The sequence below is a fragment of the Zootoca vivipara genome, chromosome 12, assembly GCF_963506605.1.
Source record: "Zootoca vivipara chromosome 12, rZooViv1.1, whole genome shotgun sequence".
Taxonomy (NCBI): domain Eukaryota; kingdom Metazoa; phylum Chordata; class Lepidosauria; order Squamata; family Lacertidae; genus Zootoca; species Zootoca vivipara.
In genome coordinates, this window is record NC_083287.1 from 36,953,614 (window position 1) to 36,978,742 (window position 25,129).

Sequence of the window (25,129 nt, forward strand, 5' to 3'; positions counted from 1 at the left end):
ACAATGGAGACCCATTCATTTTCTCCCTACTCTTAACCTGCATGTGCAACACAATTGGCTTTTTGAGCACGAGTAACCTGCCCTGACCAGAGGGGAAGGGCAGGATGGGAGTATGGAAGGCAAACACAGACCTACCATCTCCTTGACTGGCTGCCTGTGCATGCATGCAGTTGGGGGGGCGGGCGGAATAAGGCTCTCTCGAGCCTATGGAAATTGTTTGTGCATGGGCACAGCGTATGAGGTGCTCTGGATTATGCCTCATGTCATTAAGCAAATCTAAATAGATAATAGCTTATTTAAAACACTGGCTCACTCAGTTTGCTTTTCTGTTTCATGCAACACAGAGACTAGGTGTATGTCTCTGTATTGCCTTTAATCAGAACATTACAATGATATTTTTATAAGGTATATCTTCCACGCTCTGCTTCTGTTTTCAGTACACTGCATTACCTATAAATAAAAGGCATTTTGTAAGTGCCCAGAATCTGTGTGCTGAGACATCTTTAAAGTTAAGTTACACATGGATAGAAAGTTCATTGCAATCTTGAGTTGATTTTTCTGATTAAACTGACGTAGCTGAAGTAAAGTGAAATGCAGTTTCAGAACTGCATATTGGTACATGTTTGAATCCATTATCTTAAACATATTGATAGGGCGAGTCTGCCTTTTAAAGAAACGCTTTCTTCAGTGTTTTTCAACTTCAAGTGAAACATGATTATTTTACTTCACCCTTAAACAATGCAGCAATGGAAAACTTTACTTTCCTGTCCAAATTAAGTTGCTATATACATAAATAGTAATCCTGCCTCTAATTTCTCCCCCCCCCGACAGTGTTTTGGTTCATGATATACTTCCCAATTAATGACCAATTTGATTAAAACAGCTTTTATTGCAATTTAGGAATAATAGTTGAAATATAATGGGCACATCTCTGGGAACTATAAATTTGTGTGTGTGTGTGTGTGTGTGTGTAGTAAAAATAGGTTTCACTTTTCAAATGTTCAAAAATATTATTTTCTTTTGCCCTATTTCAGTGGGTGGGTTGGATAGCTAATGAAACCATGGTTGGAAAGGTACGAGATAAAAAAACCTACTACTTGCAGCTAAATCTCTGTGAAATCAATGGATAGGATCCAAAGAACAACACTCCTAATTATGTGTTCAAGGAGCTTGTGTTTCTTGAGCAGTTTCTTGTTCAGTATAGCAAACTGCTTCTGAAAGGGCTGGGTCTCAAAAGCAGTTTGTGTTATAGCATGGGGTCTTGCTGTTCCGTGGGGGGTGGGGTGGGGGAGTCAAACACCTTACTGGGCTTGTCAGAAATTATCTCTCTGGATTTTTGCCAATGGATCTGTTGTGCAAGGGCTATGTCTAGAATCAGCACATTAAAATGCATGCAGCAAAAAAGTTGAATTTTGGTGGGGAAACAACTAAGCGCTCATTATTCTCTGCTTTTCACCAGTGAGTTTTATTGTATTGGAAATGGGCATAGTACTCTTATTGTGCCAGGAGGAATAATGAGTTAAGTGCAAAGACCTGCATTTTTTGTATAAATTCTGCAAATTCTTGGGGACCTGCCTTCTTACTGCATTTTAATCCTTGGGACCTTTGGGGAGAGTAATTAAGAGGACAGCAAATGAATTAGGACTTGGGCAAAACCTGCAAAGTATTTTTATTTCATGTAATTCCAGATTTCTTAAGAATATTGTTTGCATATATATATGATTATACAAATGAATTCAAAATTGTTCTTTTAATCCATAATTCAGCTCCATGAATATTCACTGAGTACTGTATCGAGTGGCAACTTGTGTGTGTGAATGAGCCACCACTGAACAGCTACCATAGTGAGAACCTTCTCATTCATACTTAATTTGGGCTGCCATTTAGTGCATAATCTTCACAAGGTAGCTTGCATAATATAATTAAATTAAAAACAGCAGTATTAAAAATGATGTAAGAAAATTAAAAAAACAAGTAGCGTAAAACCAAACACCTTTAATCAGGAGTTCCCAAACTGTTTTCTGTGGATCACCAGTGATCCATCAGCTTCACTCGGGTGGTCCATGACATGCCCGTATTAAATATCCATATTGATTTTAATTATATATTTTTATTGCACATTTTATTTCTTATATTATATTTTAATGTATTACAATTTCAGTTATATGGAATGCAAATTAAAATACAAGAATTAAAAGAAGCAATGTAAACACAATTAAAAAAATCATACAGCATCTAGCATAGTGCATCAGGATTGCTACAACAGGCAGAAAAATCATTAAGTCCACCAAGACCATCAGCAATTTAAGTGGCCTGTAGAGGAAAGAAATTGGGAAGTGCTGCCTTAAAACCATTTTACAGCAGCACACCAAAAGATCTATGTTGCCCTGGTGCTTTTCAATAGAGCCATTTCACACATTCGGCTGCAAATAATTTAGTTGGCAGTCTTAAGTATTGTTGCCAGGAAGTCTGTCACTGATTGAACTTTAAGGATTGAACTGTAAGCACAGAGCCATCAAGTGACGCAAGTGATTGTATGAATTGGACTAAGTAACTCATTGCTTTTTACTTATCTGTAACATGTTAAAAATGTTCAAAGGATTCAGCCCTTATGATTCTCTTACAGAATAATAGGAATTACCTGTGCTCTGGATTTAGCTAGTGTTATGCCACAAATTAGTAATGAAAGCTCGGTATTTCATATTTATCTTCTCTCATATCCCAGGTTTCCTTGGTATTTTGTGCAAAAAAATTTTTTTTGTCTTTGTTTTGGGTTTTGACTTACTTTCTGATGCTTTCCTGTAAAAATATTCTGTTCTGGTAACGGATAAAGCATTGGACAATAAATGACTAATTTCATTTATTTCAATACGTCTACCCTAATAATGAACATCATCCAATGCATTAAATCACCAATTTTTCGTGTGTGTGTGTGAGAGAGTGATTTCTTGTCAGTGCTTTGCTTGCACATGAAAATAGAAAAACTTGAGTGGCTTTGGGGCACAATTTTCCCTTGGTTTATAAGCAAGGGCTATTGACTTTCTTTTGAAATAGTTGATAAATGTATACATTTGTAGAAGTTTAACATGTTGGCTGGAGGCCAAAACCTAATAACAGAGTAAGATTCTTTAAAAGATGCAGCTTATACTTTGTAATATTTTGCTTATAGTATTTATGTTGTGTGCAGCTAGTCAACCTTCTTTTAAATGGGGGACAAGCTGTCCAATTTTAGCATTTTAAAAATCTGTTGATCTTAATGTTAAACACATGATTAACTGTCCCATTGAATTCAATGGGTTGTGTTGTACAGTCTCAAGCATGGTTATGAGAAAGTAATTCACCAATGGGGCTTCCTCCCTAGTAAGTGTGCTTGTGATCAGACACTTAACTTTGGCTGGGTTACACCTTAAAATTTAATTTCTTCTTCAAAAACAAATTTTCATGTTTTTTGAGTTTAAATTAAAACTACCGGTATTTATAATTTTACATGTTTATCTAACTTTCTCTGCCTCAACACCATGAGGCTGAAATCTATAATATATTCTTCTTAAAAACAATTCTCTGAAGAACTGGTAGCAGTTCACCAAGCTTCCAAATTAAGTATTAAATGAGTTATGTTAGTAGAAAGTAACATAGTTAAGGGAAGAAGGTATTTTTATTATGTTGGATTAGACAAAAGTTCTGCCAGCCTCCTCAGTTTTATCTCTTCAAGGGTTCATTTTGCTTGTTTGGCACAAGTCCCAGCGGAGAACTTCAGAATTGTGGTTAGCAACATGAATGAATACAATTTTGGATGAGCTCTTCAGTAAGTTGAACTGGCCAGCTGCCAAAACTGAACTTCCTTATAAGGGGGTTGGGGGCAAAGCTGTGATTCACTGAGCCCAACATTGTATAGAAACATACTTGCAATAGCTGTGTTTTCTGTAAAATAAAACAAAAACAAAAACTTGGTTTCCTTGTGTAAATGAAATAGGAAGTAACCAAATAGTTTGCAGGTTTTCTAATGATAGAGTACAACAAAGGAAATAGGACTCTCTGCGGTTAAACTATAAAGCTGGAAGTTGTATCTTTTGACCTTCATTGCCTTCTTGTGATGTAAGGAACCCAAGCATTTGTGAGACATCTGTTGTCTACCTGCCCTTATTCTGTAAATGGTTTAATAAGATTAAATAATTAGGGAAACCACATGGTCACCGTGCAGCCAAGCCTTGGTATTGCCTGCGTCCTTTGGAAATGTGAGCAATTCTGTGTTACCCAACATTTTGTAGCAGTTACTTTGAAATGGTAGCTCATGCCATTTCTGGTGCGGATTAGTTTGGATGTTGCAATGCTCTGCAGCCGTGTTTTCCAAAGTGTGATATATGTATCCCCAGGAGTATGTGAAAGGCTTACGGCAGAATTCTTTTATTTGACTTTCTTGTAGTTTTTTTTAGCTTTCAAAAATATTCAAAGGAAAAAATGTATTGTTAAAACTACCCCCCAAATTATCTGCACCGCTATTATTTTAAGGTTGGGAAATACTCTTCTACGATATCATAAAGTTGGAAATGTTATTTTAGTTTTCAAATATACAGTATTTCCTTAGTTCTAAGCTTGATTTGAAGACTGTGTGTGTGTGATATTCTTGACTGCCTATGTTGAGTTTGTGACACAAGATGATGCCTTGTTAGGTTTTTCTCTGCAAAAGTATAAACATATTTTAATTTGAATTTTGTATAGGCAAACACCCTACCTGGATCTTCCCTCAGCCTGCCTCCATCTCATACGTATGGCAATAGGCTTAACCCCACCTCAACAATGGGAGCACATGCGTCTCAGCCTGAAAACAGTCAAACAGGCAAGATAAAGATTTTCAAAATGTCTCTTTTGCACTGTATCTTTTAAAAGAAGATTTTAAAACTAATCCCTTCTTGCTTTTGGTTCAGCTGCACGTTGAACAGCTTGCTGCATTTTGGAAACGAATGCTGCTTTACTGCAGAAGTCATTGCTGTGTATCTTCCACTGTCTGAAATGTAAATGTTTAAGCAGAGCCATGAGCAGGCAGGAATGCAACAATGTCTCCTGTGACTTTTGTGATTGATGCGTTCAGTTCACTTAGTTCTCTGCAATGAGGGTAGAGCAGCACTGGGGTTTGTTGTGAATAGTTTAAACCTTTATTTGCATAATTCATGAAATTGCACGATATACAAGTTTGCATGACCAAGATCCTGTTAGGCAAACTTTCGCAGTGTTTTTAAAAATGATGGGTGTTTTTTATAGTATTGGTTTAAAAAGGGGGAAAAATAATCTAATGAGCTCCTGGATTTGCTTTGTTTCATTCCATCCTTAAGGATTTGTTGACATGTCGTAATAGTCATGCCTGTTTGGGGGAAGGGAATGAGTTTAGCAGTTTACCAAGAATGGATCAGTCATGTCTTGCCCTCTAAGAGGCCAGAGGTCATTTGCTGCAGAATAGGGGGAGGGCAACCTTGAAGGGGGCAGATAGGGTTATTTTATTGAGAGGCCATAGGGAAAAATAACCCTTTTGAGTCCTACCAAGCAAGACGCTTCTATGTATTTAATGATACATTTTAAACACATCTCATAGTCTCCACCTTTCTTTTTTCTTCACTTTTAAAGTAAGAGGCATTTTTTTTAATGTATGCTTTAACATTTGTTAGTGGGACTTCTGGAAGAAAAGTTGCTGATAAGAAGTAAATATACAGGGCAGTTTATGGGTTTTCCTGGGATGCAAAGTGTTAACAAAAATACAAAGCCTGGGGATTTGCTGTGATAAGCATACAGATTAGCTGTCCACAGCTGTGATTCATTACTTTCGCTGCAGAAATTAAAAGTGGCTGAGGGGAGGGTACTGGAAATGCAAGCCATGCTTCTGTGCTATAAAACTGAAAGCAATGAAAGGACTGAGGCTAATCCTTGGCCTGCTACGCTCAGAGAAATGTGTGCGGACAATGCCTTACCCATTGCAGTTAGCAGTTTTAAACTGGTAACCTTCCCTAGTGTTACTAGCAACTCCCAGATACTGGATTACATTTCAAAAGGATCTCCATATCTGCAGCATCTTAAAATATTATCTCGGAAAGAGTCACTCTTGGCTTTGAAATATTTACTCTGCAGATCAAGATCTTGGAGACAATAGCCGGAGCCTTGTTGGCAGGGGAGGTTCACCCAGAGGAAGCCTTTCACCACGGTAAGCAGTATTTACACTCCTGAGTTAAGGGAAAGGAAATATTCTTTAAGGCATGGAAACTTTTATCTCTTATCAGCCATGCTTTCATTTAGGTTGAACAGAATTGTACAGATTTGTGTCTAGAGGGGTAAAGAAAAATGTTCCCAATATCAATTTAACAGGATTAACTAATAAAATAATATATTTTACCTCTGGTATGAAAATGGCTTTGGGGGATTCCACATCCCTCCAATTGTTACATAATGTTGGCTCACCTATATGGCTAGTTGATTATTTGTATGTAAAATTCAGCAGCTACCAAATGTCCATATATATATATTTAAAAAGAATGTTAAATGTAAACATTTTATATGTTAAATGTGTTTTTAATGTGTTAAATAAAGAAAGAAAAAGATAGGTAGTTCAGGAAAAGGGAAAGTTCTTCCAGAGGCAATGAAATCTAAAATGTAGTAATGAACAGAACTGAAACACTGGTGACCAGAATTTAATCACTTTATGCTGGTGTCTTTGTTTAAAGAAATAGTATTTCCTGCTAAGTGTCATGTAAAGATGGTATTGCATTGCTTGTATATTTACTTCAGTGGGGAAAAACATTTCATAATTATTTTTTGGAATTCTTAAACTTTTTGCTTAATGATAGAATAGCACTATGTTCTTCTTCTTCTGCTGCTGCAGTATCAGCAGTCACTTAATAAGTTGGTAATAAATAAAAAACATTGTTAGTGGAGGCATGTCAATGTCCCATATCTAATCAGAAGTGCTGTGTCATGTTCAAGAGTAAATGAACTGTAAAGTGAATGTTAGTGATCTGTGGCCTGATTTTCAAGAGCTTGCAAATCCCAAAGACTGGCTGAAAATATATTCACTTCTGAAGAATCAGGCCAGTATTGTCTTAGGGAAAAATCCTCAAAATTCTTATGAAGATGGACTGTGACAGATTGCAAATTAAGCCTTTTACGTATATAGATCTATTTCCTTAAACATCTTTATGTCTGTTGGAGCTATTTGTAAGGTTCCATTCTGCATTAGTTAGTTAAAATTAAATAAAACAGATAATGTAATGTATTTTCTTAGTATTAGTGTTGCAGCATACTAAGCTTTTTGTCTATTTTTTGGTCTGGTAAACATGTGGATTATTGAAAAACTTTTTATTTAAGTATTTTTATTAGGGTCTTGTCCCTTTTCAGAACTCTTGCATAAATAGAGGAATAATGGCACAGAATACACATAAATTTCTCCTTGTTTAAGTACCATTGATTTCACTGGAATTTAGGTTTGCTTCAGGTCTTTGTGGATTATGGCCTAGCACTCATCTCTTCTTCAGATATATTTGTTATTTATGGATTATATGTAATTATAACAAAGTGAAACATTATTAACATAGGCTTGCAAATAAAATGCTGCTCATGCTTATATGAAGCAACTTGGCATATGCACACTCCTGTAGGTATAAAACACGTGTTAAAAATGTGTTAAGATTATAAGTGCATTTTAAGTATTTTTATTTTATGAAACCCTTCAGTTTTATCCCGTTCTCTTTTATAATACACTAAAAAGGGTGCAAAATTGTGTGTAAGACAACACATCTTTCTCTGACACTTTACATGAAACAATGGAAAGGGACAATGTATCTTTTAATAACACTCCACTATTTTATATATAAAAACTGCCAGTTTAGATCTAGCCAGTGACCTTTGGTAAACCTAGTGCCCTGTCTAATTGTTTGAGAAATATGCAGGTATGGGATGATCTGCTCTTTGCACACACACACACCCCAATTCCTGACATTCAAAGGGTTTAGATTTAGTGCAATCTACTAAGCATATATGCCTGTATAATGTACAGTCATTAACATAGAGCTTATGCAGATCTCCCACAATGCATCCAAATAAGTGAATGGAGGTTTGTGCAGCAGTGGACTCTGCACCCTTTGAGCCTATGTGGAGAAGTGCTCTAGTCAACATTGGCTAATAACCACAGATTAATATGTTTAATACTGTATTTTAACCAATGTAGTATATAGTCCCACTTCTGTGATACAATTGTAGATTTAGTATACTTTGTAAGGAAGAACAATGGATTTGGTGTCATGTAATTCTTGCATTGTACTGAAGAGTATATAGCAGTTTTATATCTACTTTACCCTGTTTATGATCTTATACATTTCCATACTATGAGCTCTGACTTTTCCTTCAAATGGTGTAATTATTGATTAGATTTAATCTTGTATGGAATATGTTCTGTATTCCAGTAGTGCTATTAAGCATTCTATGGATATAATTTCTTATTAGAAAAATAATAATATTTGGTATAATATGCGTACTTTCATAATATAACGTGGGTTTATACAGAATTACATAATTCTTTGTGTATTTTCTCACCCTTAATGCTTTCTAGCAACCCATTTCCCTTGACTCCAGCTCTATAGTTAGTTATCATCAAGATTTGCTTACACAATTTTAGTTTATTTATTTTCTGGCTAGGATTTTCACCAGCATACCCACTTGTGAAAATGAGATTTCCGTCTCCTATTTTAACCTGTTTTGTTTTTTAAGAACAGCTTTTAACTGTTTACAAAGGTGTAAAAACGAAGTGGAATAAAAAAATATTAGATATTTAAATCTGATCTTTGTCACTTGCCACTTGCTTTCCCTATTGAGTAATTTCACTGATTGTATCCTGCAGAAGATCTAGAGTCCAATTGAATGTCAGCTGTTTATGAAATAGTTCATACTTTGTGTTCATTTCCTTTTTGCCTGTTTCTTCTGATTCCCAGCTTTGATTTAAAAAAATTTCCCCCCAAAGTAGGATGTTGCTGGTGATCTTTTCAGTACAAAAAACACTGTATATACCAGGCCAGAAAACAAGACTTTTGTGGTCTTGCTTTCTGTTACTGTGTTAGTTCTCCTGCATGTTTCTCACCAATTCTTTTAAATTCTATGTGCCTTAAACTAGATTAAGTAAATGTGAGATGAAACTCTTTTTGTTACTTGGAAATAGAGGCATAGATTCATTAGTTACATGAGGTAATAGGCTGAATATTGAGTTCCTGGTCAAACCAACAGAGATTATGCAATATGGCAATAGGAAGAGTTGGATCCGAAGCCCATTAAATTCAAAGAGCCCTGATACTGATATAAATGGCGCCGCATTAAGACAGAAGTTACATGTACTTTAAATAGTAGGTAGCTTTTTACATGCCCTCTACTCCAGCTAAGGCAGAGTGCTGGGGGAAATGCTTTGTGCTGTCATGTTCAAGAATCTATACTTGAAAACTGTGAATGTCAGAAGGAAATTGCAATATTCTTGTAATTAAGTGGACAGGAAGTATTTGAATTCACCAGCATCTTAGGTCTATATACATTTTTAATTTTTAAGATGAATTTTAAAATGTCTGCAGTATAATTTTGATAGGAAGCTGCTGTAATGTTATCTCTCGACTTTGACACAGGAAATGCTTGGCACTCAAAAGACTCAATGAGGTCACAGTCTTCAAAGAAATTGTAATGTGCTCTCGGTTTGTGTGTGTTAATTTTTTTTTTTAAGAAACAAAAGTTTCCAAATTGTAAAAGTGTCTGTCACATTACATGCTGATCAGGATTTCCTGTTGTGACCTAAATTAGCTATACAGTCTACATGTGCCTTTAATTTCTTGCATGTCATATTGATTGCTGTTATACTTAAGGTTTTTCTTTAGTATAGTGTCCTAATTGCTTGGTTCAGTTATACAGAGATACTATACTACATTATACAGAAGCCTTGCTATTTAAATAGAGATTAATAGCATGGTAAAGGTAAAGGTAAAGGGACCCCTGACCATTAGGTCCAGTCGTGACCGACTCTGGGGTTGCGCGCTCATCTCGCATTATTGGCCGAGGGAGCCGGCGTATAGCTTCCAGGTCATGTGGCCAGCATGACAAAGCTGCTTCTGGCAAACCAGAGCAGCACATGGAAACGCCGTTTACCTTCCCGCTGTAGCGGTTCCTATTTATCTACTTGCATTTTGACGTGCTTTCGAACTGCTAGGTTGGCAGGAGCTGGGACCAAGCAACGGGAGCTCACCCCGTCACAGGGATTCGAACCGCCGACCTTCTGATCAGCAAGCTCTAGGCTCTGCGGTTTAACCACAGCGCCACTGAGCATGGTACATTCCTCTTTTCTCTAGCTATTCATTGGGCTAGAGTCCAAAGATATTTGATGATCAAAACAAAAGCCATAAGTATTTGAATGGCAAAGTCATTTTCCTCCTAAAATCTCACGCAAGAGTATTTGTGCAAAATTTCATAAACTTTGGAGGACCTCAGGAATTTCACAAGTATTTTATTGAATGGCATTGTATAAAGGTGTTGCTTATTTATATACATATATATCTTCTGTAGAGCTCTTGTAGTTGATTATATCAGCAAAGCATTCCATCAGATGATAAAGTTTGCATTCATCTGTGCACTGTTAAATTAGATTATCCAAATAAGAGAAGCCTTGTATTTTGAACAGAAATTTTCTAAGAACTGTTGTCATGCTGGGATTTTATTTTAAACCATTGTTGATGGGAGCTAGTAAGGGATCTTAAGGAATGTTGATTTGCAAGGGGTTAAGGAGGAGCTAAAGAAAGTTGATGGGTCTTTTATGTGGAGTTCTCCTCCCTCCTTCCTTTTAAATATAATTTATAATCTTCCTACAGGTCGCCTGTAAGTAATTTACAGATTCGTTATGATCAGCCAGGGAATAGCAGTGTGGAGCATTTGCCTCCGGTACCAGTTACTATAGAGCAACTTCTGGAGAGGCAATGGAGTGAAGGGCAGCAGTTCTTGCTAGAACAGGGCACCCCTAGTGACAGTAAGTACTTCATACTGTCTTGCCTGTTTCAAACGCTGAACATTGCTAACCATGTATGGCCCCATTTATGTAATATCCAACAGAGAAATGTTTTATGGTGAGTATCAATTAATTACGTTTGAACAGTGCTAAACATTGCTAAAGCATAATAATGTGTTTCAACATGGTTCTGGCAGCCTCTCCCCTTCTTGGAATGAAAAAAATGCTTGCCTAAAATGTTGGCCAATGACAGTTTGCTCCAGATCCTTGACAACGGGGGAGATCTGGTTAGTGGGTTACAACAGATGTGGGAACATTTTAATAATAATAATAATAATAATAATAATAATAATAATAATATGTGCTCTAAATGATTATCTGAGTCCCTTTTGAGAAGTGATATTCTATTTGTAATCTAAGCATTTAAATATTTGAAATGGTAAAATTAATATTTTTAAACAATTAACAAAAAGACATTGAGTGTGCTTCTCTGGTTGTTGATAGTGAGAGAAGTGCCATCTAGTTGGTATTTTTTTTATGAATGGTACCCTGACAAAAATGCTAATTGTGAGGAAATTCATGCAGGGATAATCCTTTAAACATGATAGCTGGAGGACAGGTTTAGCTAAGTCTTATTGCATCTCATTTGGGCACACTGAGAGTTCCTTTGTATGTTCTTGAAGAGGAGGGATAAAAAAGCTAAATCCTTGGGAAATGACCAGATGTGCCTGTACCAGTAGACTGGCGTCTGTATTAGGCCCAGAGGTCACGTTGAACAAATACAATTTACAATTTAAAAAGTAGCTTTTACCTTGTTTTAATTGCTAAACTATCTTGCATGCGGGCTGATGCGAAAGTCCCAAAATTCACCCAAATCAAAATTTGAGAGTCGAGAAGATGGTATTTGGCTGAGGATGTGCTTTATCTGCAGGGAGAGGACAGAGACTGCAGGGTTCCTCCTGCTCCCTGCTGGGTGCTCTTTAGAGGGACATTGAAAGCAGCTGGAGTCTGTTGATTTAAAAGCAATAAAAACAGAGTAAAAGTTTTCATTGATTACATAAATTTGCAGGTTTTTTGGCCAATGAGTCAACGAATCAGCCCCCTTCCCCCCCAAAAAAAAATGAAAAAGAAAACCCTGCAAAACCATTTGCAAAACCATTTGCTTATGGTCATTGGTAGGGACAAATGAGAGTGATTTACAAAATTCTTTGTGCATTAAGCTGGGTGCAGGAGTCAGACTTTGTCCTCTGAAATATGTGTGTCATATTAAGAAGCTTATTCACTCGGGGCTTCCAGAATATGTGACTGCACAGGCATGCACAGAGCCTTTTTCACAGGGGCACTGGGTTACCTGGAGGATATACACTAAGCAGAGATGGGGATAAACAGATGTGTATGAATTGACCCCTGTAGTTCTCACCATGCCTAACTTCAAAGGGAATTTAGAGCATTTTTCACCTCTTTGCCTGTGTATCTGATAAGGACATATCTTAAAAAGAAGTTACTAGAGAAGTACTCTCTAGTAACTGATTTGCTAGTGGCAACTTAGATTTTTTAAAAAATTATTCCAAGCCGGAACAATGTATGCAGTTATTATGTTAAGAAATAGCACCTTTAATTATAATTTTTCAGGGACTTGGATTGATTGGTCGTATTTTGCTTAGTTTTAGGTATGCTGAAGTCATTGCACCAGCTTCAAGTTGAGAACCGACGCTTAGAAGAACAGATTAAAAACCTGACTGCTAAAAAGGAGCGCCTCCAGCTACTAAATGCCCAGCTCTCAGTTCCTTTCCCAACAATAACCTGCAATCCAAGTTCTTCACATCAAATACATGCATTTTCAGCTCAGGCTGGTAAGGCAACAGAAGTAGTTTTTGTTTTTGTTTTTAATGCAGAACTCTGCCACAACTTCCAGAAAGCTTTTGGCCTCTTACCATTGCCTGTTATCTGTATGAGAAGGAAGTAAATTGAATGTTTCTACTGTTATTATTCTATATTTTGACCTGTAAAATCAGTAATTTCTGAGAACATTTTTAAAGAGACTATCTGTTGGCCAGGTGAAACTTGGAGATGAAATTAATTTAAGTACTTCTGCTGGCTGTGGATTCACATTGAACAGCAAAAAAAAAAAGCAAAAGCAGATCACCGTTAGCCCATATATTTAATATAACATTAGTTCACTTTTATTTAAGTGTTCCACATTGAATTAGGTTTTATGCCTTTTGGGTGCAGAAACTGAGATTCTCTCACACTCTTGTTTGTTGCTTTTAGCTGCTAGCACTGATTCTTTGAACAGCAGCAAGAGCCCTCATCTGGGAAGCACCTTTCTACCTGACAATTCCCTTCCCGTATTAAATCAGGTACTGTTTGTTTTCTTTTCCATGCATTCTAAGACTTCTGCTAGGTTAATAGTGCACCTCGATTATTTGCTTTTGTGTGAAGTTTGATGCAGCTGAGCCTTTGTGTTTTCACTAGGAGATCAACTCCAGTGGACAAAGCACCAGTAGCTCCTCTGCTCTTTCCACTCCCCCACCTGCTGGGCAAAGTCCAGCTCAGCAAGGCACCGGAGTCGCAGGAGTTCAACAGGTCAATGGCGTGACAGTGGGGGCCCTTGCCGGCGGAATGCAAACTGTAACATCCACCATTCCTGCCGCCGTTGGTGGAATAATTGGAGCTCTGCCAGGTAACCAGCTGGCAATCAATGGAATTGTTGGGGCTTTAAATGGGGTAATTCAGACTCCTGCCACAATGTCGCAGAACCCTTCTCCTCTCGCTCACGCAACTGTGCCACCAAACACAGCACATCCTCTGCCAACTACACTGAGTAGCAGGTAAGCCTTTGCTCTTGTTTCTGTTTTAGGCTCATATTTGCTCTCTCCCCCCCCCCCCCCCGCTTCCTTTTTTTAAGTCTGTCTAAAATAACTGCTTTTTCTTGAAGGTACTGAGGGAAGAGCTTAAAAATAGTGAAATGCTTACTGTGTTCGAATTTCTTTTTGCATGTGAATAGGAAACTTAAGCAGTCATTCTCTCTTACAGCAGCTGACTCCTAAAACACAGGATTAATTTCTATGATTTTGTTTTGAGCATGGAGTGTGTGTTCATCTGTGCATGTTCTTGTTTGTTTTGTTTTTTGAACAGTCACTTCAGAGTTTAGATGCTTTCTCCCAAGTTCTCCTCTCAACTGTCTGCACTGCCACAATATGCTCCCTCCAGCTTAGCTCGGGGGCTTATACTGCATGAGTTGACAGGACAACTGGATATGTGATGCAGCTATTCTATTTCCATGACATGCTCTAAAGTTGCCATGTTCCTTAGTTAATCAGTCTGTTGAAAAGGCTAGCCACAAGGGACACAATTCTGCTGATTGTGCGTCTTGTCCTCTGTTCAGTCACCTGGGTTTTACACCTGGACAGACATTGTTTTGGAAAAATCTAGAGCTAGGCTTGCATTTTGGCAGACTGCTTTCCCCTACTGTCACTACACATGCTCTAAGTATACTGCTCCCATGTTCCCAGTCAGTTGCTTTTTGACTGCTACAACAGTAACACCATATGAAACACTCTGTTTGGTTAGCATCTGTCTCAGTGTATTGGCTAACTTCATTTATCCTGTGTTATGCATAGGCATATTTGTTTTTCTTCACTGTACCTTTCTGTGCCCTTGCTGTCTTTTTCTTTAACCTATGCCTTTAAAGGCAGTCCCTTTCCATAATATCTGTCTTGCATTGGCGAGAGAGGGAGCACTTTTGATTAAGCACCCAGTCTCTTGGCCTTCTCGGTCCCAGAAGGCCATGTTGTTGAGACCTGGGAGCAGTGCTGGTTTCTTACTAGGTGATGTTGGAGAAATGGGTGCATCCAGCTTTTGGGTTCTCCTTTCCGGAGCAAGCACTGCTGGCAGCCAGCACAAAGCCAGGGCGCCCTCTCCACCGCAGCTCAGCCTTGTGCTCTGCCCTGCTTTCATCAGCTGCACTTCTCATAGCTGGCAATCCTGCTATGTCTCTGCCTACTGGTAGCACCTTGATAGTGCAGTAGAGGTACCCTCGGCACAGATGCTCTCCATGTCTGCTTCAAGTTCATTGATGGACTGTGTTGCCCATTGTAAACGGCATTCAGTGCATTTTTTTCCTAGAAAGTGCAGGATGAGTGCGTGTACTTTTTCAAACATGCAAGTAAGCACTAAGAAGTCATCCTTCTCTCCCACCGCTGGGTTTTTGTGCATGCAAAATGTAGGTGAGATTAACAGTCCTGCATTTGGTTTTGCAAATATGCAAAAAGAAGAAGAAGAAGAAGAACTGCTCATTTGTCTTCAGAATTCAGGGGGGATTAAGTACTTCCCTTGTTTGCTGAATTTATACTTGGATCTGTAAATGTAATCTGAAATGACAAGAATGCCAGTTTTGTTTTTCCTAAGTTAAGGTACATCAAAGTTTTAAAATAATTTTAGTGGGATGTATAATCAAATGCATCTAGGCACATGCATGTTAATCTGCATATACTTAATGTTTTAGATTTATTTTTTTACTTTTGCTGAAAGAGTGCCATAAAAATGATCAAGGAGCTAGTTCACCAGATAAATGCATTTCAAGTTAAGAGTTTGTTGGTAATTTGCAGTGCTTCTGGACTTGGGTTTCTTCCGGAGCAACAGAGACAACTCCTGCTACATCAACAGCACCAGCAATTTCAGCAATTACTGAATTCTCAACAATTCACACCAGTGAGTCTTTTTTAAATCATCCCTTTTATTTCCAGAGTTTGGGGGCAAGTGTTGATGTTTATGTAGCGAATTTGGGTCTTGTTCTAAATCTTGTCACAAGCTTCAAAAAGGCACTCACAGAGAGGGATCCAGGAAAAATTATAGAACTGTTTTTTAAAAGTTTCTCTAAACAGAAGCACAAAAGGCTGCTTGAGCTTTAAGCAATTAATAATCTTGGATGAGAAGAAGTAGATGGCCAGATGCATTTTGGTGCCTGAGGTATCATCAAAATGACTTTTGTAAAAAACAACACCTAAATCAAAGTGAAGTCAAACTGCTGTGTTAGCAGCACTAAAGTGACCCCCCCCCCAGGTGCAAGCCTGGGCAGTGTGTGTGGGTCCTGAGATGACAAGACCCCCTCAGCCTCACTGATGTGGTCCAAAGGAAAGCAGAGCAATACATTCGGCACCAGCTTGGCTGCAGGAGTTGCTGGAAGGAGGCGTGCAAGGCACCATCCAACCATATCACAAAATTGCCACCTCTTTGCCAAGGGCCAACCATACCTTGAATTGTACAGGTGTGGATGTAATAATTCCAACAACTAACCACATAGCCATGCATGCCTCCCATGACCCTACAAGAGCAAAGACCCATGGCTTTGCCTGTCCCATTCTTTCCAACCCATCACTAACTATCTCCCATTTATTGGAGAAAAGAGGGCTCACTTTGCTCCACAGGAAGTGGAGTGGGCGTCAGATTGGAGGAGGAGATGGTCTCTTCAACATCTTTTGCTACTGCAGAAGTGTTATGACATGCGTGCTGCCCTGGGCTGCGATTAGGCAACCTTAACTCTCATTAGGAAGTAGGCATAACATTCTGCATCATCCTGGAATAATTTCTCTTCAGCTTGAAATATGTTTATGGCATTGATACAAAATAAGAGGCAAAGATATTCCTGAGAGATTTGTAGACATACAAACTTGCAGGCACATAGTGTTCTCTTTCACATGCATACATTTTTGAACAGGGTACCAGGATGTAGGGGTAGACCAGGCATCCCCAAACTTCAGCCCTCCAGATGTTTTGGACTACAATTCCCATCTTCCCCAAACATTGGTCCTGTTAGCTAGGGATAATGGGGGTTGTAGGCCAAAACATCTGGAGGGCCGCAGTTTGGGGATTCCTGGGGTAGACTATAAGCATCCTGAAGTCAATCAATCATTTACATTCACAATCCAGTATCAGCTGAGGACAGATACACAAGCAATGTTTTATTTATAGCTCTTTAGAAAGGTGCTTACTAGATCCTGGCACCTGTTAGTTCTCAAAGAAGTTTTTTTCATTTGGCTTCTGACACAAATGCTTTTGCTTTGTACATCCAAAGTCTACTCCACGGGTGTCAAACACAAGGCCCGGGGGCCAAATCCGGCCCGCCAGACCTCGTCATGTGGCCCGCCTAGCGCCCCAGCCAGCGGGACCCAGCAGCAGGACCTTGCTGCTGAAGCGCCGCGCCGACAAAGCGCCGACAAACAGCTGGGGCCGGAGGGGGTAGAAAGGCGGCCAGAGCAGCGCTGCGTGGAGCGCCCCGAGCCACAGCAGGAGGAGGAGGAGACAGCTTGCCGGGTCAGTGCCCGGCAGCGCCGCACGGAGAGTCCCGAGCCTCTGCGACGCAGCAGTGCTCTGTAGCACTTTGAATCCTCCTCCTCCTGCCACGGCTCGGCGCCTGGAAACGGCGGCTGCTGCTGCTGCTGAAGCACAGACAAAGCACCAAGCAGCGCCGTGTGGAGGAGGAGGATTCAAAGTGCTACAGAGCACTGCTGCGTCGCAGAGGCTCGGGACTCTCCGCACGGCGCTGTCGGGCACCGACCCGGCAAGCCTCCGCCTCCTCTTGCCTCACCTCCTCCTCCTCCTGCCGCGGCTCAGCCTCATGAACGTGAGCTCAGCAGCGGCTCAGCCTCACGAACGTGCAACTCTGAGGCTTTACGCACTTCTAAAATGGACACCCGCTGCCTCACGCTGCACGGGAAATGCTTTTTGCCCCTGGGTCCCTTCGCACTCTTTTCTGGCGCTGAATCAAGGCGGCGACCCCCCCTTCCCTTTCTTTCTTCCTCTCTCTCGTTCTTATTCTTTCTTTCCCTCTCCTTCCTTCCTATCTCTGTCTTCTCTCCCTCTTTCTTTTTCTTTCCTTCTTTATTCCTTCTTTCCTACTCTTCTTTCTCTCACCTCTTTCCTTCCTCTCTCCCTCCTGCTCCCTCTTTTCTTTTTCTTTCTTCCTTCCTTACTTCCTTCCTTTCTTCCTTCCGTCCTTCCCATCTTTCTTCCTCTCCCTCATTCTTATTCTTTCTTTCCCTCTACTTCCTTCCTTCTTTCTCCCTTTCCGTCTTCTCTCCCTCTTTCTTTTTCTTTCCTTCTTTATTCCCTTCCTTATTTCCTACTCTTCTTTCTCTCCCCTCTTTCCTTCCTTCCTCTCTCCCTCCCACTCCCTCTTTTCTTCCTTCCTTCCTTCCTTCCTTCCTTCCTCCTCTCCCCTCCCCTCCCCTCCCTCTCCTCAGAAACATAGGATGCTGCTTTATACTTCTGGCCCTTAAACCCTGGAACCAGGAGAGCAGCTCCAGTGAGTCAACCTCAGCCAGTCCCTTTGGTGAAGGGTGGTGGCTCACTGGCAGAACATCTGTCCTGCATGCAGAAGGACCCCAGCATCTCCAGGTACTAGTAGCTCTGCAAAGGTCCTGCATGAAACCCTAGAGAGCCTCCACCACCCAGTGCAGTTACCAAAAATCATTTTTCAATAAATTGTACAATAATTGTACATTTGAATATCTACTTGCCATTATTCTGATTATGTTTCTGCTTTCAGAGCTAGTTATTACTTACATTATTACAAAAAACAGTAATAATTGAATGCAGTGACAATAATAATATATGATAATAAAGAGTGGACACATAGTCCTACAGATACAACCGGCCCTTTGAGGGTGACCAAACTGCTGATGCGGCCCCCGATGAATTTGAGTTTGACACCCCTGGTCTACTCCATTGAAAAGGAGGAACAAAATGTATACTGGATTCTTAGATTGGCTTAGTCAGGAAGAAGACAGGGGCTTTCAGAGATCTCTGTTGTACAGTACTACCCTTTAAAGTTTTCTCTCCTCTAGATTTGTAGTCCACAGCATGACTTTCTGCATCCCACTTGTCTGCTCAAAGTTGTGTTTTGGTTCTTGCAATAAATTTATTCAATGCCTGCCAGTGTGCTTCGTATTTAAGCAGGGATGTGAACTTCCCTGCATCAAAGCTCTACTCTTAATTGTGGCAAAACATTAGTTCTGAGCAGGCAGGGGACCTCTCTACCAACAGCAGCTTTAAGAGGCTAGTTCTGGCTGCTCTTCTACCTTGATGCCATGGAAAAGTCAACTACAGTACAACCATTTTAATTCTAAACTACAGAAATATGTTTGTAAATCCTGGATAAGGGAGGAATTAATTCACTCGCAAGTTTAGTTTTCACCAGTTTGGTGAATGCAAGAAGAAACGTACACTATTCACCCATAAAATGACTAAAATTGTCCTTCTCCGTTGTACTTGAGGAACAGCACCAGGCTCTTCTGTATCAACTAGTTCAGCAGCAACACCACCAGCCTGAAGTACAACAATTGCAGATTTCTGGAGCAACACAGATTCCCATCAATAACTTGCTGGCAGGCAATCAGGCATCTCCACTTCATACGGCTACGAGTAACCCATTCCTTGCCATTCATGGGGATAATACAGCTCAAAAAGTAACTGTAAGTATATACGTGTACTGCTCATATAAGCGAATTCAAGGACAGGAGAAGGTCTTAACTAAGTGAAAGTTAAAAATACCAACACCAAGGGAAATGTTTATATTAAAGATTAAATGGAGAGAGGAAATCCTGTTCAGCTACAAGTGTATGACTGAAATGAGTGGCTTGAACTGTCACATCTACCCCTCTGGTCCCTGCCTGGTAAAGCCTTCAAGCTCACCCCTCACTAGGATAATGTTGCAGGATAATCAGCAGCTCTTCTACTTTTCCAGGGGACAGCAAGGGCATTTGCTGCTACAGTTGCACTTCTGTGTATGCCATTGCTGTGCTTCGACCACATGCTGCTAGTGGTTGGTCTGTACCAGCTGTTGGGGGTATTTTTGAGCTTTTAGCTAGTTAAAATACTTTTCGATAAACTACTGGAAGACCCACAGCATAGTGAACTCTAGCACTGGAACATTAGCACAAGAGAGGAAAGAACCATCTTTCTGTGTTGGCATTGCCCATTACTGTTGTCTAGCTTTCTAAATTTCACTGTTAAATTTATTTTTTCAGGATAGCTGTTCCTTTGATAGGACCTGGCTCAATAACATTACCTTCCTGTCTTAGCAATTAACCACTGCTTTTAAATAGGGCTAGCCACCTATTTTAAAGTTAGTAACCAATCTGCAATTACCTGATCAATTAATCAGTATTGCAAATTATTTGCATAGTACCCAAACCTCATTGAATGTGATATTTAGTGACAGAAACGAATAGGAAAGGCCATTTTAGTATTATTATTTTTCTTATTTCCTCACATACCAAATCCTAACTATCTGTAAAGGTGCTGCTTCTCAGTTGGAACAGTAGAAGTAAATGAACAATGAATACATCTGCATTCATTATTTCATAATGAAATGTGTGCTTTGTTTCCTAAAAATCCTGTAGATATTAATTCAAATTTTGTGTACTGTGGAGAGAACAAAAACTGTCTGAATCCAGAAGTAGCTTATATTAGAGGCTTTTATGTGGTGGTTTGCGCCCCCCCCCCCCTAGTGAGGGGAGTGCAGGCTGGAGACCAAATGTCATCCTTTTATGTCAAAAGTTTTCGTTTTATGTTGCTTCTCAACCTTAGGAAGTTTTGCCGTATGTAAAAGCAATAAAACATCTCTCTCTTTTGATGCATTACCATTTTGTTTTAGAATATATTTTTTTAAACCTGATAATGTGACACAATTGTAAGCTGCCATGACATGTTGATTTCGTCTCCAGAGACTCAATGATAAAAGTGGACCAGTTGCACCGGAAAAGAATTGACATTTGGAGAAATAAAAACATGAGAATTATGTGTCCTGCTGTGAGAGCACTTCATCAGTTTGCAAGTTGCAGACTCTCTGCAGGTATGACTCAATGCAACAAGGAGCTAACTGCACACTGGAAAAGCGAATCTACCTGAAGACATTTATTGTAAGGCTTTGCCCTTGTTGCTTTTTGTTGCACTGAACCTTAACTGTTTTCTTCGGATTTCGTGGAACTTTTAAAGTATTTTTGCATAATAGAGTTGTCAGTTTGGGCCGTTTGTTTGACTTTTGCTGCTGAACTAGTAGCCTTTTAACATACCAGAGTGCTGATGAACAGACTGTCTGTCCCTGCCTGTTCCAGATCCATTACTTGTTTGAAGAAAGCAAGCCAAATTGCAGTATCTGCCAATGGCAAGTTGTTACTGTTTAGCTAAACACCAGTGGTGTTTTTTAAAGAGGTACCAGATTTTCCCCACAATAAAGGACCAGGTTTTAAACTTTTTACTCCCACCCCCCAGTTAACTTTAATGGATGTTTTGCTAAAGCAAGAAGTCTCAAGTAATGACAAATGGTGGCTAATGCTCAATTGGGGTTTTTTTTTAAGGTTGCTGGAAAAAACAGATCAGTTCAAAGATGATAAATCTTACCAGACAAGAGGGCAACTCATGTTCTGGCAATATTTGAATTAACCCAAGTGCCTGATGCTTACCTCTATTGGGTTGGAATGGCTTTGTATAGCTGGGCATGCACTAAACAAGTCTTTGTGAAAGCAGTCAGTGTGCTCAGCCTTGCACCAGCAGCCATCCCCATTGAACTGCCTTTATGAAAAGTGTTTGTCACTGTAGATAGCTCAGGCAAATTGTTACCTGGGTTGCTTTCCACTAATAAATTACCAAAAAAGAAGAAGGGTGGGGAAGGGATTTCACATTTCTGGGGAAATGGTGTAAACGGGTGGAAACTTTTTAAAAATATTTTCACTTTGAATAGTTGATTTTCATGGTATGACTATGCAGTATAGCAGAACATAGATGGAAGTTGGGATTTAATTGCCACTAATCTGAATTTGTGTGAATTATTAGTGGAAAATACTCCAAGTATACTTTAGACCTACACTGTGTACTTAATTGGATGAACCTATTGTTTCTGCAATATCGTTTGGTTAAACATTGCACAGTTCTTACCTCATTTCTGTAAATAAGGTTTTGTGACAGTTTTTTGTATTGTGGAAAATTCATAAGGTGGATATTTTGATTTGTAATATTTCTAATTGGTAGATTTAATTGAAAAAGAAAGAATAATTTATTTTTATATGTTCATGGGAATTTTTTTAAAAAGTCACAAATCACTTTTGTAGATAATTTACTAAAGTAAATCAGTGTGGTTTAATTTGCTTAAACCACTCGTTAATATTCTGTAACAATTTGTACAAATTGTTGCTGTTTTGCGAGATGTAAAATTGCAAGTTTATATAAAGGTATGTACAAAGCTTTGGTTAATAAATTTTAATATTGTTTATGGTTGTAAACATAACCCAACTTATTTCTTCCAACTGCAGTTTTTGTTTTTTTTGGATGATGTGCTTGTCATTGGATTGTATTACACACATCGTTATGTGTGTGAATAAGAAGTCATGTTTTAAAGTTGGCATCTGCAGTTCCAGCTTCACCTGATTTGCTGTATCTGGTAGGAGCCCATTCAGCACACTCTAAAAATGGCAATATTCACTAAACGTTCTATTAACCCCACAACAGCTTGAGGCACGATGTTGCTCATCCCTCCCTGTAGAAATTCTGGACTACAGATTTTAGGGTGTCTTTAGGCCATGTTTTACTAATAGGTTAAAGTAATTGGTTCTTACTTTTCTTGGCAAAAAAATCCATTGATCTTATAAGTACGAGTTTTAAAGGAAGGCATAAAATGTATCGATTTATTTTTTACTAAGGCACATGACATACTGAAATACTGAGGTACAAAAATACAAGTTACTGCATATGCTGCTTAAAATATCTCCATTTTGGGTAAGCAAAGTTCTTGAGAAGGTTCATTCAACTCTTTGCCATTTTTTTCTTTTGTATGAGTTCAACCAGCAACTTGTATCGAGTCACACATTCTTCCTGCAGGCAGAGAAGCAGAAATGACAAGTTTTAGCATTAGAGAGAGATTAAAGGATATTTTTCACTTTTGTTAAATGAAACAGTATGCTAGCAATTTAAAGGGGCATTTTATGGAAAACTGACAATGGGGGAAATATCCTAAATAGTACATGTTATGGAATTTCTCAATGTAAATGTGTCCATGGGGAAAGTGCATGAACAAGTTGCCATACAGAGTGATCCCAGGTCCGTGCAGAGATTTCAAGTCCACTTTTCACAGCTACCGACTCACTGCTGACTCACACCAATTGTTTTTGATGCCTTTCTGTGGGCTGTCAAAAAACTATGCAAAAAGTTCTATTTCTATCTAAAAGAAACAACCTTGCTCACTTTCATGTGGCATTTTGCATAACCCTAATAAAATAAAATTCACGTTAGTGGATTTTGAAATGTTTCTAATGGACCAACAGGAATTCGTTAAAAAAGAAAGCAACTGTTTGGAAAAACAATAAAAGTAACGAATTTCTAATAAAAAGCAAAATGCCAGAACTAATATTGGGCCTCACTATGTTAACTTCACTGTTTTACCAGTTTAGAAGTGATGCTATACAGAACCAGTCCAAAGCTCCAAAAGCCCTGCCTTGAAAGAAGCTGCATGTTTGCAGCTACAGCATTTACTCATAGGCCACACCTCATTCTCAGCAATATTTGCTGAAAGTTGAAGTGCATTCCCTCCCTCAGGTTGAACTTTTGGCAGAATCAAGGAAGTGGCTTTAGCTTTTAGCTAGTGAACCACACCACACCCAATGGCAGAGTACTTTAACCCTACACGAGAGCATGACCTTACCTTAGTTTTCCCTGGAACACATTTGGCAATCTTATCCCAGCGTTCTGCCGTTCCCTTTGGATACTGCTGTAAGGCCAGCTCCAAAAGCTTCTGTTGATTCTGAGTCCACAAGTCTTCAGAACTGCGGCATTTCTCTCTTTTTCTGGCCTCCTCGTCACTATATTCCTCTTGATCTGCAGTGTCAAAGTCCTTCTGGCGCTTCCCCCTACATTTGTCCTCTGCTGGCTCTTTCATCACTGGGAGTGTCACTTCAGGGCCCTTTGGTATTGTTTTCCTCCTGCGGTGTCTGGCTTCAGTCAACGCAGTCTCTTGTTGATCTGCTGTTGCCATATCTATTGGTTCTGGGTCACAACTGTACTTTGACACGTCCTCCTCCAGGTCTTCCTCCTCTATTCCTCGCTGAGTGATTATATGATCTGACAAGTTAATACTGGCCTTGTTGGATTTGGAGTTTTGGGCCAACATTTTCAGCTCTGACAGCCTAACAATACCTGTTGGAAACAGTATCATTTTCAGCATGATTTAAGCCAGGGAAGGGGAAACTGACCCTATAGTATTCTTATTCTGCAACTGTTACCCCCAGTAAGTAATTGTTGAGTCAGCCCTTGAAAAGTATCTATACATCTATTCGAAAATCTGTTTTTACTTCCTCCTTTGTTTCCATGGTAGGCACACCTGAATTAAGCAATCCAGAAATAGTATCAATTAGGTATGATGCTAAAACATCTGGCATTGTTTTCTGGTTCCTTTGTTAACATGCACCTGCTACTGTACAATTTCCACTGGTTTGAAATTAATGAACTGCATTGCCCCTACTGCTAATGGTACCCTTAGTTATTCTGTGTCCTTTGCACTGCTAACCACTGAAGGGTAGAGCCTCATATTATCCACTTAATAAGGGCATATATACAAGTCCCTTTCTGCCTGGATCATTTTATAGAAGAGGCAGCCAGTACAGTTAAGTTTCTTGTGAGTTCCTCAAAGCTGTGGAGGAAGGATTGAGATATTTCATTTTGCAGATATATAACTAAAATTTTGGCTTGAGTTGAACACTCAACTCCCAGGTCATTGCAGGGATAAGGGATGGGAAGAGAATGCATTGCCATTTCCCAGTACCATGAGTCTGGTAGGGCAAGCTGAGCCCCTGCAATGGCGGCAGTGTTATAGCTGGAGCAGGAGTTCCTATCCTCTAAAAAAAATTGGTTAGGAGAGATCTGACCCAGGCCAAAATAGGGGTGGGCAGAATGCGGGCAGTGAGGAAAAGCAAATTTGTGGAGGTTCACCTAGTTGCTGCTGGTTGCTGGAAACAATACTGAACTACTATCTGATTCAGCAAGGCACTAATGTTTTTTAAGCTTGAGTGTACTCCAACCTCACTTAACACAGATTAATTATGCTCTAAGCATCAAGAAACAAATAACAGAAGT

At 39.4% G+C, this 25,129-nt stretch overlaps 2 protein-coding genes across 7 annotated transcripts in view; one reads left to right on the plus strand and one right to left on the minus strand.

Annotated features, from left to right (window-relative positions):
* The window catches only part of MLLT10 (MLLT10 histone lysine methyltransferase DOT1L cofactor), a 112,547-nt gene extending 89,943 nt beyond the window's left edge, over window positions 1-22,604 (plus strand). For 5 of the 6 annotated variants that reach the window (XM_035129304.2, XM_035129307.2, XM_035129309.2 and 2 more), the window contains 9 exons: window positions 4,720-4,837; window positions 6,118-6,190; window positions 10,872-11,026; window positions 12,670-12,858; window positions 13,277-13,365; window positions 13,481-13,836; window positions 15,616-15,718; window positions 19,282-19,479; window positions 20,734-22,604. In XM_035129304.2, the coding sequence (XP_034985195.2) occupies window positions 4,720-4,837; window positions 6,118-6,190; window positions 10,872-11,026; window positions 12,670-12,858; window positions 13,277-13,365; window positions 13,481-13,836; window positions 15,616-15,718; window positions 19,282-19,479; window positions 20,734-20,778 (1,326 nt within the window). In that variant the 3' untranslated portion in view covers window positions 20,779-22,604. The remainder of the gene's footprint in view (window positions 1-4,719; window positions 4,838-6,117; window positions 6,191-10,871; window positions 11,027-12,669; window positions 12,859-13,276; window positions 13,366-13,480; window positions 13,837-15,615; window positions 15,719-19,281; window positions 19,480-20,733) is intronic. The other variant, XM_035129306.2, reaches the window with a different exon arrangement.
* Window positions 22,605-22,660: 56 nt separating this feature from the next.
* Window positions 22,661-25,129, minus strand: part of DNAJC1 (DnaJ heat shock protein family (Hsp40) member C1) — a 77,622-nt gene continuing 75,153 nt past the window's right edge. The window contains exons 11-12 of the mRNA XM_035129311.2: window positions 23,703-24,193; window positions 22,661-22,876 (exon numbers count right to left, since the gene is read on the minus strand). Coding sequence (XP_034985202.1) covers window positions 22,808-22,876; window positions 23,703-24,193 — 560 coding nt within the window. The 3' untranslated portion in view covers window positions 22,661-22,807. The remainder of the gene's footprint in view (window positions 22,877-23,702; window positions 24,194-25,129) is intronic.